General features: G+C 42.4%; 1 protein-coding gene across 3 annotated transcripts in view; it reads right to left on the bottom strand.

Moving 5' to 3' along the window:
* The window catches only part of CD58 (CD58 molecule), a 76,081-nt gene that overhangs the window by 21,015 nt on the left and 38,083 nt on the right, over nucleotides 1-16,983 (bottom strand). For all 3 annotated transcript variants that reach the window (XM_060201827.1, XM_016189310.2, XM_016189309.2), the window contains exons 2-4: nucleotides 14,430-14,732; nucleotides 5,117-5,419; nucleotides 234-536 (exon numbers count right to left, since the gene is read on the bottom strand). In XM_060201827.1, the coding sequence (XP_060057810.1) occupies nucleotides 234-536; nucleotides 5,117-5,419; nucleotides 14,430-14,732 (909 nt within the window). The remainder of the gene's footprint in view (nucleotides 1-233; nucleotides 537-5,116; nucleotides 5,420-14,429; nucleotides 14,733-16,983) is intronic.

The raw sequence follows: 16,983 nt of genomic DNA, 5'->3' as shown, positions 1-16,983 counted from the left end.
CACCACAATCCAGAGCTAAGCAGTGCTCTGGTTTTTGAAAAAAATCTAATAAAGAAGGTGGCCCAGACTGTTGCACAGTGGTAGAGCTCTGGAATTACAATCATGAAGCACCAAGTTCAATCCTGGCACTGACTGTGAAAAAAGATGTTTACCCTGGACTATTAATGAGTATGAGTATCTTAGAAAAGTGGGAAATTTGCCATTTTAAATCATTTGATATATGAAATACTCACCCAACACTTTGAGAGAGAAGTTGAGGTTGTCTTTAATGCTTGGAGATTCAAATTCATACTTATCTTCATCTCCTGGTGTTAAGTTGTAGATGGTGAGATCACCTGATGTAGTGTTTAATTTTGCCCTGTTTTTAAAATTTTGGGAAAACTTGTATGTGGGGTTTTCATTGGCATTCCATTCAACAGCCACACCCTTGCTGTTTTTCCATAGAATGTGTTTAAAGGGTATAGAGCTTAATACAGTGAAATTCACCTCCTTGTTCACAATTCCAACTACAAGTTGAGTTTCACAGCAGATGTATTCTAAGAAGGGGGAAAAAATATATGTTAGGAATGACAGCATGACTTTATGGAACTAGATACCATTTTCCAAGACTTGGAAGTTAGCAGCAAAACTTAGTCACCATTATATGTTGTGCTAAGCTGACAAAATGGTAACAGGAAGTAGAATACGCATGGCCATGTAGATATCACCCTTTGGTAGGGAATTGAGTTTTCAGACATTCTAGCCATGGCTATGACATTTATGGAGCACCAAGTGCATACTATGGGCATAGCTGGGGATAAAACAGCAAGCAGGACACACAGCAGCTAGGCCCTTCAGGTATTTGATGATGTATACAGGGCTCTGTTAAGACCAAGTTGAGTCCACAAGTCAAGGGCCTTCCTCAGGAAGCCTGGTTGAAGCTACACCAGCCACCAGGATAAACAGCAAGTCTCTGAAGGATAAGAAAGCCAGGCAGCTGAGTGTTGGTGAGCAGAGGAGGAGAGGAGGTCTGGGAGGTGGAGGAAGTACCTGCTAAGGCTGGGCCTGTCCTGTTTGAGGAAATAAAAGCATCCCCATGTGACCAGGATAGGGACAGCAAGAAAGGCAGGTGGGAAAACAGACACAGTGTGTGTGTGTGTGTGTGTGTGTGGGGGGGGGGGTAATAGAGGTCACAGTAGCAAGCAAAGAGTTAAGACTTCTTCTAATACAAGGGAAACCCAATGGTTTATGCTTTTGTATAGCATAGTGCTGTTCTTATAGCCAAATAAAGGAAATAGCTCAGGTGACCAGAGACAGATGAGTCGACAGAACGGATATGGGACAGATACACAGTGGAACACTACTCAGCTGTAGGGAAGGATGAGATTTTACCTTCTGCTACAACATGAGTGGACCTGGATGGAGGGAGTCATGGTTAGTGAAATAAATAGGAGATGATCCAACAATTAATAGTCTCACAAATATGTGAGATATAAAGGCTCAAAGACAAAAAATAAATAAACCTCAAGATTCTGATGTGGAATGCAGGTTACAGAGGGGAAGGGACAATGGGATGACAGGGAACTGAGAGTGAGACTTAGATGAAAATGTACACCTATATCTTAGAGTACTGTAAGCCCCAATAGTCAAAGAAGAAGTTCATTCTATTTTCCTGTGCTGGGAATATACCTCCACTCCTTCCCTGATGAGGTGGCATCATTTCTTGAAATCATTTCTTGAAATCTTTCTGCTCACTCAGAGGACTTCTGCCTCACTTCTGTCTATTCCTAAATGATTTCTCAATTCCAATACCATTGACTGGTAGAATCTCTCTCCTTGGGTGCAGGAAGTGGTGCACCTGTTTGAGCACACTTAGGCCAAACTCAAGGATCTGATATTGAGCCCCTGCTCCCCCTTTGCTTCACGAGTTGAGAAGCAGGTCTGTAGGTATCTAGTTTTCTCTCCCACTCCTCTCTCAGTTTCACTCTGTCTTATCTAATACAAATTAGAAAGAAGGGAGGAGGAGTGGCTGCTGGGAGCAATGGATTCATAGTGTTGGCACCTAGCCCCAGAGATAACTTTGGGGGTAATAAAAGGGAAAAAGAGAAGGAGGCAAGGAGGGAGAGGAGGAGAAGGCAAAGAAGAAGAATCTCTCTCCTCTATTCTATGCCTCACTTGACTAAACCCTAATAAATGTACTCCTCCTTCAGGGGAGGAGAATAAAAAGGAGGAGGAAAAGAAAAAAGAAGAAGAGGAAATGAAAATGAGGAAGAGGAGTGAGAGGAGACTAGGGGGGCGTTAACCAAGACTTCATGAAATAATTTAAGTTTCAACATAATTTTTTTTTGGTTTTGTTTTTGTTTTTCATGGCAGCCTCTTTCTTTATTGCACTTTTAACCAGACAGCAACCTGGAAAAACCTTTCTAATACTTCAAAATGTATGCCAACTTTCCTGAGCTCTGGGTCAAAATTTCTAGACCTCAGATATTTTTCACCTCTGATCCCAGTGTTCATTCCCTGCACATGGGAACTCCCTCAGCTCTAATCTAACAAAGGTTAGTTACATCATGTACTTAAGTAGCATTCTACTGGCAAGAAATGTGTCAGCTTCATTCCTAACATATTTGTAACTCATAAATTCGGTCCACTGCTCCCTAAGATACAAGAATCAGATCTATGTGAGGACATTTCAGAGAAATACATGTTTATTTCCATTTAGTTTAGTAGAAAGTCATATGGCAATGCCATTTAAGGATCCAGCAGTTAATTCTACTTAATGAATACTTAATTATTACTATGGGGGAATGAATATTCTGGTGCTATTGTAGTGTCTCTCTCTCTCTCTGAGAAAAAGCATCTGAGGGGGCCCAGGCAGCAGCACACCTGGTTAAGTGCACACATTACAGTGTGCAAAGACTCAGGTTCAAGCCTCTGGTCTACCTGCAAGGGGAAAGCTTCATGAGTGGTGGAGCAGGGCTGCAGGTGTCTCTCTGTCTTTCTTCTTCTCTATCTCCATCTCTCCTCTCAATTTCTCTTTGTCTCTATCCAATAATAAATTTTAAAAAATGAGGACTGGGCAGTGGCTCACCCAGTTAGACACATATATTACCAAGCACAATGACCTGGGTTTGAGACTCCACTCCCCACCTGCAGGAGGGACACTTCATGAGTGGTGAAGCAGGTCTGCAGGTGTCTAGCTTTCTCTCCCCCTCTCCCCAATCCTCCCTCAATTTTTCTCCATCCTATTAGATAAATAAATAGATAGGAAAAAATGGCCTCTGGAAGTAGTGGTTTCATAGTGCTGGCACAGAGCCCTAGCGATAACCCTGGAAGTAATAAAATAAAATAAATAGAAAAAGCATCCTAGAGTAGTAAGACTGTGCATGAATAAAACCCCACCTCTGTGATAACAAACAAACAAACAAACAATAAAAAATAAGTAAATAGAGTGTGGACTCCACAGAATAAAGCATGTTTTGTAGCCACAGATGTGTAAACATAGGACAGAACACTGGACCAGACTGGTTATAATCTGATACCTGAATGTGACAAATGGAAACAGGAACAGTGAACCTACAACCATGAACAACAGGGTGAGTCTGTGAATGCACTGAGTCTGGACAGAGACAGGGGGCAGGAGGACACATGCAGGAAGGACTGTCAGGGCTGGCACAGCAGAGGAGGTGGGCTACACACAGAGAAGCTGGACACCAGAGTCTCAGGCAGTGAAGGGATCAGGAAGACTGGAAATAAAGCTTGACTAGATCCAAGGGACCCTGCCAGGGGAGGAGAGAACAAGGTCACTACAGGAGGGGAGAAAGAAGACTGAGGGGTCAGGACACTAGAGTGAATGTTCATTCAAGTATCCCAAGTGCCAAGAGTCCTGAGGTAGGAGTGTCAGAAGTTGTGATGATAATCTTCCCACTGAGGTGACCAAGAATCATTTGGCCACCTGCAGGGGGAAAGCTTCAGGAGTGGTGAAGCAGTGCTATAGGTGTTTCTCTGTTTCTTTTCTTCTCTATCTCCCTATCCCCTCTCAATTTCTCTTTATCTCTATTAAATAACAAATAAACAAAAGTGTTTTTTTAAATAAAAAAAGAATCATTTGGGCACCTACATTCTACAGTTGACCAAAGCAAGAAAGAAGCTTAGGGATGCAGGAAGGAGAAAAACACTGAAAAGATCAGATATGCAAGGACTTTTTTTTTTTTAAATCTTTGCTTCACTTCCAATTTGAAGTGATACAAAAGGCTAACCAGAATAAAGTTCGGTAGAGCTCTGGACTTGCAAGCATAAAGTCCTCAGTTCAATCCCCAGCCCCACATATGCCACTGTGTTGCTCTGGCCTCTCTCTTCTGGAACAGATGAAATATATCAGAAAATAAATAAAGCAGCATAAGAGGGAAAGAGCTCTAACTTCTCAGTGTAAAGCAAGGGACAAGCAGGAATCTAATTTACAGAGTACAACTTGTCAGGGAAGTTCAGACTTCTGAGGTCATTGTTGACTCTTTCCAGAAGAGCATGACAGGATGCATCCCTATTCCCTCTTTTGTTTTCCTTCACTCAGTCACACTCTTTCCTCACCAGAAAGTGACAAGGGTTAGAAAGTGACTCCTTCTGTACCAGAAAAAATGGGGATCCTCAAACCCACATTTAATATAAAGCTTTATGTCATAAGGAATCAGTCCTATTAGCCTCTTCAAATTGTTGGAAATTTGCCTTTTTTTAAAATAAATTTATTTATAAAAAGGAAACATTGACAAAAACCATAGGATAAGAGGGGTACAACTCCACACAATTCCCACCACCAGAACCCCATATCCCATCCCCTCCCCTGATAGCTTTCCTGTTCTTTATCCCTCTGGGAGTATGGACCCAGGGTCAGTGTGGGATGCAGAAGGTGGAAGGTCTGGCTTCTGTAATTGCTTCCCCGCTGAACATGGGCGTTGACAGGTCGATCCATACTCCCAGCCTGTCTCTCTCTTTCCCCCAATAGGTTGGGGCTCTGGGGAAGCGTGGCTCCAGGACACATTAATGGGGTTGTCTGCCCAGGGAAGTCCAGTTGGCAACTGGAACCTGGTGGCTGAAAAGAGTTAACATATAGCTTTTTAAATAAAGGGAATCATGGGATACTCACCAACCACTTTAAGAGAGAACTTGATGTTATCCTTACTTCTTGGAGATTCTATTTCATACTCTCCTTCATCTGCTGGTGTTAAGTTGAAAATGGTGAGGTCACCTGTTGTCATGTTAAAATACACCCTGTTCTCAAATTCTGGGTATACTTTGACCTTCTGCTCAAGACTTTCATTCCATTCAATAATAGTGTCCTCCCCTTTTTTCCATACAATATCTTTAAAGGCTGCAGTCTTTGGTAAAGTAAAAGTCACATTCTCATTCAAAATTCCAACTTTGAGTTGAATATTACAGCAGATTTCATCTAAGAAGGAAAAAATATATATATTAGAAATGACAACTTGACTTTCTTGAGTTAGGCACCATCTTCTAAGATGTTACCTAGGGGTGAAAGTTAAAGTTAGCAACAAAAAAACTATTCACTACTGTATTTTGTGCCAATCTGGTAAATGGCTAACCAGAATTAGAACAGGCATGTCTATGTAGGGTTTGACATGGAGTCGAGCCCCTATAAATTCAAATGCATCACAGTAACAGTCATGGAGCTCTAACTACCTATGCTGGACATAGCTGGGGGGGGGGGGGGGGGAGTAAGACTGAAAACAAGAGAGACAACATCCAGGCCCTCAGGCATTCTATGCTGTGGAGCAGGCTCTGCTATGACTGAAACTGTCACCAGCCACCAGGACAGACAGCAAGTCCATGAAGAATGAGAGAGACAGGAGCTGAGTGCTGGTGAGGAGGAGAGGAGAGGAGAGGAGGTCTAGGAGGTGGAGGAAGTGCCTGCCAAGGTTGGCGCTGTCCTGTTTGAGGAAATAAGAGCATCCCCTGTTTGAGGAAATTAGAGCATCCCCATGTGACCAGGATAAGGAGAGCAAGCAGTGACCAGGGCAATGTGTGTGTGTGTGTGTGTGTGTGTGTGTGTGTGTGTGTGTGTGTGGTGGGGAGTAAGGTGGTGGTTGTGTGTGAATCAGATTAGTGAAAGTGAATGAAGAAATGATGTGATGACACATCAGATAAGCAAAGAGTTTGGGACTTGTCCTAATACAAGAGAAAGCTACAGAAAGATGTACACCTATGTTCATTGCAACACTATCTATAAAAGTCAAAACAGAGACACCACCTTATTTGCCAGGGTCAAATGAGCAGGTAAAGAAGGTATGGGATATGTACACAGTGGAATACTACTCAGCTGTTTAAAGAAACAAAGCAAAAGAGCAAAGTCAAACAAAAACAATCCTAAGATTATGATGCAGAGTAGATGTTACAGAGAGGAAAGGTCAGTAGGATGACAGGGGAGAGGGAGTTCCAGTAGGCTGTGGGGAAGAGTGAGTGACACCGTGGTGGAGGAGAGGTGAATTTGAGCATCTAAAACTTCTAGTCTTGCAAGCCACCACTTACTCAATTAAAAATAGTGAAGTCACAGACATGTTCTATACACAAGATTTTAGGACATAATTTAATAGACATTCTTTGTGGTAGCCTCTCTACACCACTATCACCAGACAGCAACCTGGAAGAACCTTTCTACCTTTGTAAAAAGTATACCAATCTGTGACCCTAACAGGAGTTTGGGAATATTAGCATACGAATGATGTCTGCCTGAGGAGGTGCTGCAAAGAAGGGAATGTATAAAAAGCATGGACTTGTAGCAAGTCACTCTTCTTGGCTGCTGCTTCTTCTCCTGGTCAGAAGCATCTCAGCAGAGATGCTCCAGGTATCTGCGATGGCTCCTTCTTCTGGGAAGTGAACACGTGTGACCCTGGTAGCCAGTAAACAGTTAGACTCCTCTACAGCTATGAACAACCTTTACCTCAGCTGATAATTGTTTATCTTATGGGACTAAACTTTTGATAACTATACTCAGACTTTATGGACCCATGGTGACAATTGCTTATTTTGTCTTTTACCCGTTTCACCCTAATATAACCTTGTATTGTTTAACTTGTTCCCAGCTCTCCACTGAAACTTCTTTTATGCACCACAGCTCCCCAAAAACCATTTTTTGCATTTTTTTAATTTATAAAAAAGGAAACACTGACAAAACCATAGGATAAGAGGGGTACAACTCCATACAATTCCCACCACCAGAACTACGTATCCCACCCCCTCCCTTGATAGCTTTAACCCTCTGGGATCAGGCCCCAAAACATTTTTTAAGTCAAAGTTTCAACACCAATCTTCCTGAGCTCTGGGTGGAGTTTCTGTACCAGGGATCTTTTTCATCTCAACTCTCAATATTCTCTTGCTGTATGTAGGAATACCTCTAGGCTCCAGCAACTGTTAGTTACATCTGTGCTCCTCAATTAGCATTAACTGACACACAATGTGTCTACTTCATCCCTAAAATAGCTTAGCTTGTAATAATACATTAAGTTCAGGGCCCAGCAATGGTGTTCCTGGTTGAGCGCACTTATTATCATGTGCTAGGGCCCAGGTTTAAACCCCTGTCCCCAACGGCAGAGGTTAAGCTTCATAAGCAATAAATTAGTACTACAAGTGTCTCTCTCTCTCTCTCTTTTTCTCTGTCTCCCTTTTCCTTCTCTTGATTTTGATGCCTCTATCCAATATATATATTTTTAATTTTATTATCTTTATATATTGGATAAAGACTGCTAGAAATTGAGAGGGAAGGGGGTGATAGAAAAAAAAGAGACACCGCTTCAGCACTCGCAAAGCTTTCCCCCTGCAGGTAGAGAATGGGGGCTCAAACTTAGGCCCATGTGCATTCAACCAGGTACACCCCCCCAATAATTTTTTAAAATTTCTTTATTGGGGGAATCAATGGTTTATAGTTGACAGTAAAATATGATAGTTTTTACATGCATAGAACTTCCAAGTTTTCTACATAGCAATTCAACCCCCACTGGGTCTTCCTCTGCCATGTTCAAGGACCTGAAACCCCCGCTCCCCCAGAGTCTTTTACTTTGTTTGGTGCAATACAATAAAAAAAAAAAGAATAAGGAAAATGATTTCAGTTCAGTACTCTGAAAGACATGAGAATCATATGCACTGATGCATATTATAGAACTACATGTATTATCCATTAACTTTAATAGAAACTTATATGCCAGTCCAAACCATTTAAGGACAAAGCAGTTAATTCTATTACTAGAACATGACTATCTTTAATGCAAAGAGAAGTTTTTAGGGGTTATGAAAGAACTAATTAAATACTGATAGTGGAAATTTTAAGGGGACTTTGAGGAAAGGTAAAGTCAAGTCAGATCTCAATTTACATACGTAAAGCAGTGAACAACCTGAATTTCAGAGGTTCCAGGAAATCCCCAATCTAAAATACACTTTGTGAAAGTGCCCACTTTAGCTCTGGTGTCTCCGGAAGAGTATCAAGTCCCTTAAATAAGTATTCACATACCCTCAGGGAAGTGTGCCTTCCTCATTTCTACAAAGAAAAATGGGATGACCCAACATTTTATTATACTGTTGTGTTGTGAAACTATGAGTCAGCTTAGGCATTCACAGCCAGAATCTAAATCTTACTGACTCTTGCAAGTTCCTTGTGATTCTTTCCCTTCTGAAATTTACAACAACACCTCTGTCTACCAGGATGAACATGACAGCTTCCAGTGGAACTTCCTCTCTCTAATCCATCATACAAGCCTAATCCATCATACATCATACAAGTCTGATTCTTTTTGCAGAAGATTTCATCAGTCACTGCCCTGCTCCAGTGTTAGACTCAGAGGACCCCCACTGTCACAGAGTGCAATCGGAAGTTCCAGGCCAGGATTTCAATTCCCATACTTGATACATTCTCCTCACCAAAACTCACCTCCTGTGCTTTTGCTTCTCTTGGGCTACCCAGTTGATCTATATACCCAAATCAAGTACCTTTATTGAGCTACCATCAAACTTAAATTTTCTAATTATTATAAGCCTTCATCAGGCTTTAGAAATAAACTTACTAAAAAAAAAAAAAACTCTCTGAATGCATTCTACTGCTTGCTATTTCAATGCTGGATCAATCTTTTTGTGCTTACTGGCCCTGTGCTGCCAGGACTTCAAACTTTGTTGTTGTTGTTGTTGTTGTTGTTGTTTTGTTTTTGTTTTATTTTTAATTCTGCTATAGCATGGCAAAATAGCTCACTTTGGATACTTTCCTGCAAGGGGCCAAGTTTGAGTCCAATTAACATTGCATTGCTGAAAACTTTGGTGATATTATTTCTCTCCCTCTTTGTTTTTCTTTCTTTCTTTTTTATTGGGGGGTTGTTTTGTTTTGAAATAAATTTTACTTTTGTGTGTGTATGTAAGTGCTCACATGCGCACGTACACAAATGAGCTGCCAGCATTATCACCAGTGCTCAGTGCCTGCATGACTTCACTGTTTCCAATGGCCTTTTTTTTTGTGTGTGATAGGAGGTAAGGGACAGAGAAAGATAAAGAGGAAGAGAAAGAAACAGAGAGGAGAGACACCTATAGCACTTCTCCGCTGCTTATGAAGCTTCCCCTCTGCAGGGGCAGACTGGGGGCTTGAATCCAGTTTCTAATGTATGGGGATGTTACACTCTGCTTGGTTCTAGTCATCTTCTTTTAAACTACAAAAGCCATCCTGAAGCAGTAAGCCTCAGAGATGACAGAAAAAAAAATTCTGGCTCTTCAACAAAAGCTCTGGTTTTCTCTAATAGAATGTCTGGATACCTTAAGCTTCACTTGGTTAGATGGAGTTCACCATCTTCCATAGAGAATTCACCAAAGCCTGATAGTTCCAATTTCTGTTAATTGTGTCACCCACCTCTCAGCAGCCCAGTTTGGTTGCTTTTGTCAATACAACAAATACTACCAAGTGGTTATTAATTTGCCGAGATTCTTTGCTGAGTTTTAGAACTGTGAGCAGAGAGATATTTCTCTTCCTCCCAGTAGCTCCAGTGAAGCCTGGCTAGATGGGCTGATGAGTAATGGCTGCTCTCTATCACATGTCACTAAGTCACCACTTCCTGTTCCACGGAGACTACCGCACACAGAACTCACAGACCTGACCTGTCTTGTTGATTTTTTTCTGCCTCTCCTTTGTCTCCTGGAATCCATCTTACATACTTTGTCACCAACTGATCATCCCACAACAGCCTTTCTCATAGAAGAACTAGACCTAAAATTTCTGGGATAAACAAATAAAGTCATTTTTATGTTTTACCTCTAACAGAAGGGGGAAATGGAAATAAATTCAGAAAGAAAGTGGAGAGACAGTGGACTGAAAAGTAGCAGTGAGGCAAGAGTATGACTGAGAGAGTAAAAGAAAAGGAGACAAAGTTACAGGAGTCAGATTCTCACAGCCTGGTAAGCCACTGTGATGGTTTTAGCTTGAAATCCAAGCAAGATGGGGCCACTAGAAAATTCTAAGCAGATTAAGTGTCATGATCTGACCTCTGTTTTTAGAAGATTACTCTGACTTATGTGTTGAAAAAACAAACTGTAGGAGGCAAGAACAGAGGCAGGGAAACCAGCTAAGGTGGTGAAGCAGCCTTGATCAGCATCAGAGGAGGCAGGAGAAGCAGTCAGATGCTATATTTTGAAGAGAGAAGCAACCAATGTTCCTTCTCAGTGAAGATAGCATTCAAGATGAAGAGAATCAAGATGACAGCATAGTCTTAGCCTGAGCACCTGGAAGGGTCAATAAATAAAAAAGGGTCAATAACAGAGAGGGGACAGATGTGAAGGGGCAGGTTTCAAGAGAATAGTGTTCTGGAGCTCTCTTATAGACATAAGGCACTTGAGAATTCAATGATAGATAGGCCAGTGGAGACAGATGTGCACAGGAGCTCACAAGAGGCCTGGAATAGAACCCTAAAGCTAAGCATTCTCAGGAATAAAGATAGCCAGAAATTAAGAGGGGAGAGGGTGATAGAGAGGGAGAAAGATAGAGAGATTTGCAACACTGCTTCAGTACTTGCAAAGCCTTCTCCCTGCAGGTGGGGTCCAGGGACTCAAACCAGGGCCTTTGGTGTGCTCAACTAACCAGGTGTGTGCTCAACTAACCAGGTGTGTCACCACCTGGCTCCCCAGTAAATTTTTTTTTTTAATGAAAAACACATAAGTTCAGTTCACTACTCTGGAAGAAATGAAAATCATATGCATTTGATGCATATTATAGAACTGTATGTATTATCCATTAACTTTAATAGAAACTCACATACCAGTCCAAACTATTTAAGGACAAAGCGACAGGGTACGCACAGGATTTCAGAAGGGCCCTGGGATAGAGCCCTAACACCAAGCATTCCCAGCATCCAGATGATACTTAGAGCCCTGACACAGGACCAAGCTCCAGCACTTGGGTGTGAATGCAAGAGGAGAAGGAAGAGGCCCAGGGCTGAATCCTGGATGTTTCCAATATGAAAAATCTGGGGAAGGGCCAGGGAGACAGCTCACCAGAGAGGGCCCCTGCCTTGCCATTTTCCTGGCCTAGGTTGACCTCCTCCTTTCCCTGCCACCCAATGCATGGGAATGCTATGGCACGGGGAGGGGCTATGGTGCTGTGACGTCTCTCTCTTTGTCTCTGTCACTGTCTCTTTATCTGAAAATTTCAGCCCAGAGTGTTGAAATTGTACATGAATAATAAAAAAGGAAAAGGAAGAAGAAGGAGGAAGGGGAGGAGAGGAAGGAGAAGTAGTAGTAGTAGCAGTAGTGGCAGTAGTAATAGCCATAGTAACAGTAGTAGTAGCAGATAAGGAAACCAACAACAACAACAAAAAGCTGAGAAGGAATGGCTAGTGAGTGAAAGGAAACCAGAAAACCAGAATAGGGAGGTGCCCTGGACATGGGATGAGGCAGCATTTCAAAGACAGGGTGTGACTAGTTGAACCAAAGGCCTAGAAAGTCCTGGACAGACAAGGAAACAGGGACCTTCCCACTGAGGAGATAAAGAGGGGCTTGGGGGGGCTCTGATGGGGACAAAAGCCTGCAGTGAAGATTAAAAGTCAAATGGAGAAAAGTACCATGGAGAATTTCTTCAAGCAGTTTTTTTTTTATTATTTTTTATAAAGTAATGATGGGAAGTGAGTGGGTGACAGCTGGAAAGGCAGTGGGGTGAGGAGAGGGCTCTCGGTGACAACACACACAGCCATGTATTTGCACTCTGAAGGGGGGAGTCCTCAGCTCCTGGGGAAATTCTCATAGAGAAAAAACTGATTCACTAGACAGATCCAGGTAGAGGAGGTGGATGCAGAAGGCAGTGATGCACTGGACCTCAGATGAGCAAACATGGCATGCTTAGCAGGGGAACTTTGAAGGAGGGAGGAGAAATAGATGGGCTAGACAGGCACAGGGGGGTCAATGTGAGAGCCTATGAACATTCTCTTCTAAGAGCTCCCTTAGTGAAATGAAGAGCGAAGTGTAAGGGGGGAAAAGGGGGGGTGGGTGGTGAGGAGAGGGGAGTGGAGGGGAGGAGAGCTACCACTGAGGAATAAGTAAGGGGAAGGAGAGGTGTGGCAACTAAGGAGAGTTGTTGGGAAAGTGAGTGATGACACCCACCCACAATGGGGGGGGGGGGGCAGAGATTTATCTGATGTCAGTAAAGAGGAATTTAAAGGGTGGGGACATTGGCCAGAGAGATTATTCACTGGATAGGGCGCCTGCCTTGTCATGTGCAGGGCCTAGGTTCAAGCCCTGGTACTCTATGCACTGGGGCAAACTGTGGTGCTAAATATTCTCTCTCTCTCTCTCTCTCTCTAGTTTCATGAAAATAAGCCATCAGAAGTGATGAAAATGTGAGTTGGAAAGGCCCAGCTCTGAAAAAAAAAATCCACGGGGTGATGTACTTTATACAGCTAAAGGACAAAAAACTGGACCAAACTGTCTGTGATCTGACACTTACGTGTGAACAATGGACATGGGAGCAGAGAAGCTATGAACATGAACAACAGGGTGAGTCTGTGAACGTCAGGGGACCTGGACAGTGACAGGGGGCAGGACACAAACAGGAAGGACTGTCAGGGCTGGTACTGCAGAGGAGGTAGGCTGAACACAGAGAAGCGGGAACACCCGAGTCTCAAGCAGTGAAGGGGTCAGGAAGACTGGAAATGAAGCTTGACTAGATCCAAGGGGTCTTGCCAGGGGAAGGGAGAACAAGGTCACTACAGGAGGGGAGGGACAGAGGACTCAGAGCACTTTCATTCAAGTATCACAAGCACTAAAGAACCTGGTGGGGGGGGGAGGGGAGTCGGGCAGTGGTGCAGCAGGTTAAGCGCACATGGCGTGAAGCCCAAGGACCAGCATAAGAACCCCAGTTCATGCCCCCGGCTCCCCACCTGTAGGGGAGTCGCTTCACAGATGGTGAAGTAGGTCTGCAGGTGTCTGTCTTTCTCTCCCCCTCTCTGTCTTCCCCTCCTCTCTCCATTTCTATCTGTCCTGTCCAACAACGACAACATCAATAACAACAATAACTGCAACAATAAAACAACAAGGGCAACAAAAAGGGAATGAATAAATAAATAAATAAAATTAAAAAAAAAAGAATCCTGGGGCACAAGTGTCAGAAACAGAAGTGATCCAGTCATTGAAATGACCAAGAATCCTCTAGGCATCAACAGCCTGTGGACAAGAAGGGTGCTTTGAGAATGCGGAAAGAATAACCCAGAGTACTGATGAGAAGCACAGGACACTGTACCCTATCTTACATTCTAGTTTGATGTGATATAGAAGGTGGCCTAGAATGTGGCACAATAGTAGAGCTCTGGACTTGTAAGCACAAGTCTTCAAGTTCAATCCCAGGCATTGAATATGCCAAAGTACTTCTCCAGCTGTTTCTGCTTCTCTTCCTCTTCTTCCTCCTCATCCTGCTCCTCCTCTTCCTCTATTGTCTTCTCTCTCTCTCTCTCTCCCTCTCATCTTCTAAAAAAAATAATAAATGATATAAGAGGAAAAGACATTCCCTCCCCCTATCCCCTTTCCCGGGTATGCAGCAGAAACATTAATTTGTAGAGCACAACCTATCAGTGGAGTTGCAGTTCTGAGATCATGGTTCCTGCTTTCTAGAAGAGTCTTAGCAAAACAGGGATGCTGATGGAAACTGCTCTATCCTCTGTCAGTCCTCCTTCATTTCAGTCATAGTCTGTCCTCATCCAGAGGGGGACAGGAGACTGGAAAGTCTCCTTCTTCTTCTTCTTCTTCTTCTTCTTCTTCTTCTTCTTCTTCTTCTTCTTCTTCTTCTTCTTCTTCTTTTTTCTTCTGTAGCACAAAGAGGGGAAGGCCTAGCAACATGTTATGAAATATTTTCCTTTTGGTTCATTAATTAATAGTTGTCTCTTAAAACAGATGAACATTTGTCATTTGAAACAACTGATTTATGGAATACTTACCTACTACTTTAAGAGAAAACTTGATCTTCTCTTTAATACTTGGAGAATAGAACTGATACTCATTTTGATCTGAAAATGTCAAGTTGTAGATGGTAAGATCACCTGATGTAGTGTCTAGATTCACCCTGCCTTTAAACTGTTGGTAAGGTAGGGGCTCTGGATTAAATTTTGTATGCCATTCAATGACTTTGTCTTTTTGTTGTTTCCATAAAATATCTTGAAAGGATATAGCTCTTAATGGGGTAAAAGTCACATTCTTGCTTATAGCTCCAAAAGCATGCTGGGTCTCACAGCTGATGAAATCTAAGAGAGAAAAATATAGTTAGAAACAACTGTGTCTACCAAAAATAGAAAACCCCCTTCCAAAGTGTTCTTTGGAGGTGTATGTGTGTGTGTGTGTGTGTGGGGGGGGGTGATGGGGCTTTAAATTTAGCAGTAAAACCTATTTGTCATAGTATTTTATGCTAAGCTAGTAAACTGTTAACAGGAAGTAGAATACGCATGAAGAGATCACCCTTTGGTAGGGAATTGAGTTTTCAGACAGATGAGTGGACAGAATGGATACATAGTGGAACACTACTCAGCTGTAAAGAAGGATGAGATCTTGCCTTTACTACAACCTGGGTAAAGCTGACTAGAGGGAGTCATGGTGAGTGAAATAATCTAGAAGAAGGTTATATAGCAAAGGTCTCACTCATATGTGGTGACAAAGAAACAAAGCAAGGTAACAAAGTCCTACAAAAACACTGAGGGGGCTGGACAGTGGTGCACTGGGTTAAGCACACATAATACTAAGTGCAAGGACCTGCACAAGGATCCTGGTTCAATACCCCACTCCCCACCTGCATGGAGTTCACTTTACAAGTGGTGAAACAGGTCTGAAGGTGTCTCTTTCTCTCTCTCCATCTACTCTCCTCCTTCCCTCTCCCATCTACTCTCCTCTCTCAGTTTCTCTGTCCTATGAAAAGTAAAAAAAAAAAAAAAAGCCACCCCATAAGAAGAGGATTCATAGTGCCAGCACTGAGCCCCAGCAACTGGAAGCTAAGTAAATAAACAAAACAAAATGAAACAAACAAAAAACCCACTGAGATTCTGATACACAACTGAGGGTACAGAGAGAAAGGGGCAGTGGCTGTGGGAGAAGGAAAAAGGAAGTTTCTCCTTCTGCTTGGTAGAGGAAAGGAAGGTGAAATTGTACAATTAAAACTCATATGTTTTTAGGGGACTGGGGAGATAGCATAATAGTAATGCAAAGAGACTTTAATTACTGAGGCTCTAAGGTTGCAGGTTCAACCCCCAGCACCATCATAAGCCAAAGCTGAGCAGTGTCCTGATCTCTCTGCCTCTCCCTCATTGAAAGAAATGGTTTTACTTAAAAAACATATATATAAGCCTTGTCAGGCAATATTACCTCAACAGAAAAAGGAAGCCATAGAACAGACTCAAACAAAAGGGAAACATCACATAATTGAAGTTGCAGCTAGCTCTCTCTGGATTTAACAACTTAAGGTTTAGTGATCGGATGTGGGGGACAAAGGACGATCATATGGCAATGAAAAGTACAGGCTCCTTTCTTGACTGACTGAGAAGAACCTTTAGCCAAGATCAGACACAGTGCCTGGGAAGCAGTCTGAAGAAGACTGAGGTCAAGGACTCACCACTGTGCTGAATCAAACCTGGCTCCCACTGTCCCTCAGGAGCCCACTGCTATTGACTTCACTTACTCCATTCAGTGAAGTCTATCTGGTCTCCTGAAATTCACTAGTTGGAGCATTTTCACAAAGAAAGTGATGAATTGTCATCTCAAAGTGTCCTGAGCCCTTTACACTGACCCGGTTGTCAAAGCTCTACCACTAGGATAGGGTATTTTTTTTGAAAGTTATTTTTATCATTATATATTTATTGCAATCAGGGTTATTGCTGGGGCTTAATGTTTGCACGGCAAATCCACTATTCCTGGGAGCCATTTTTTCTTCTATTCTACTTATTCTTACTCTTCTTCCTCCTCTTTTTTTTTAGTTGGAACAGAAAGAAATTTAAAAAAAAAAAGGAGATGGGGAGAAAGAGAGACATGTATAGCACTGCTTCATCACTTGTGAAACTTCCCCTTACAGGTGAGGGACCAGAGACTTGAACCTGGGTTCTTGAACATGATAACATGTGTGCTCAACTGAGTGTACCACCTCCCAGCCTTTTGGGAGTACTTTCGATAGCACTAAATGGGCCTAAATGCAGCTAGGTCCAGGCTTGGCTTTCTTTTTGGGAGATAAAAACAACTGTTAGGGCAATGACATTAAAGATAAAGTAAAACTTGATTGGTGCTGTGACTGTTAGTAATCAGGATAGTTGAAAGAACACTGGGAAAAAACATCAAGGCCATGAAGTAGACCAATTAGTGTTAAGTGTGTTGAGTGATTTCAAAGAACCCCCATCTGTCTCTTGCAAGGACTTTAAGAACCTGGTTCCCTGTTGCTATCAAACATATATAAACACTCTCCCTTTTGCTCTCAAACACAAACCAACCCTTTGCTTTAAGGTCATGTGTACTCTCTCT

The sequence above is a fragment of the Erinaceus europaeus genome, chromosome 11, assembly GCF_950295315.1.
Source record: "Erinaceus europaeus chromosome 11, mEriEur2.1, whole genome shotgun sequence".
Lineage (NCBI taxonomy): Eukaryota > Metazoa > Chordata > Mammalia > Eulipotyphla > Erinaceidae > Erinaceus > Erinaceus europaeus.
This window is presented reverse-complemented; position numbering and strand designations above follow the sequence as displayed.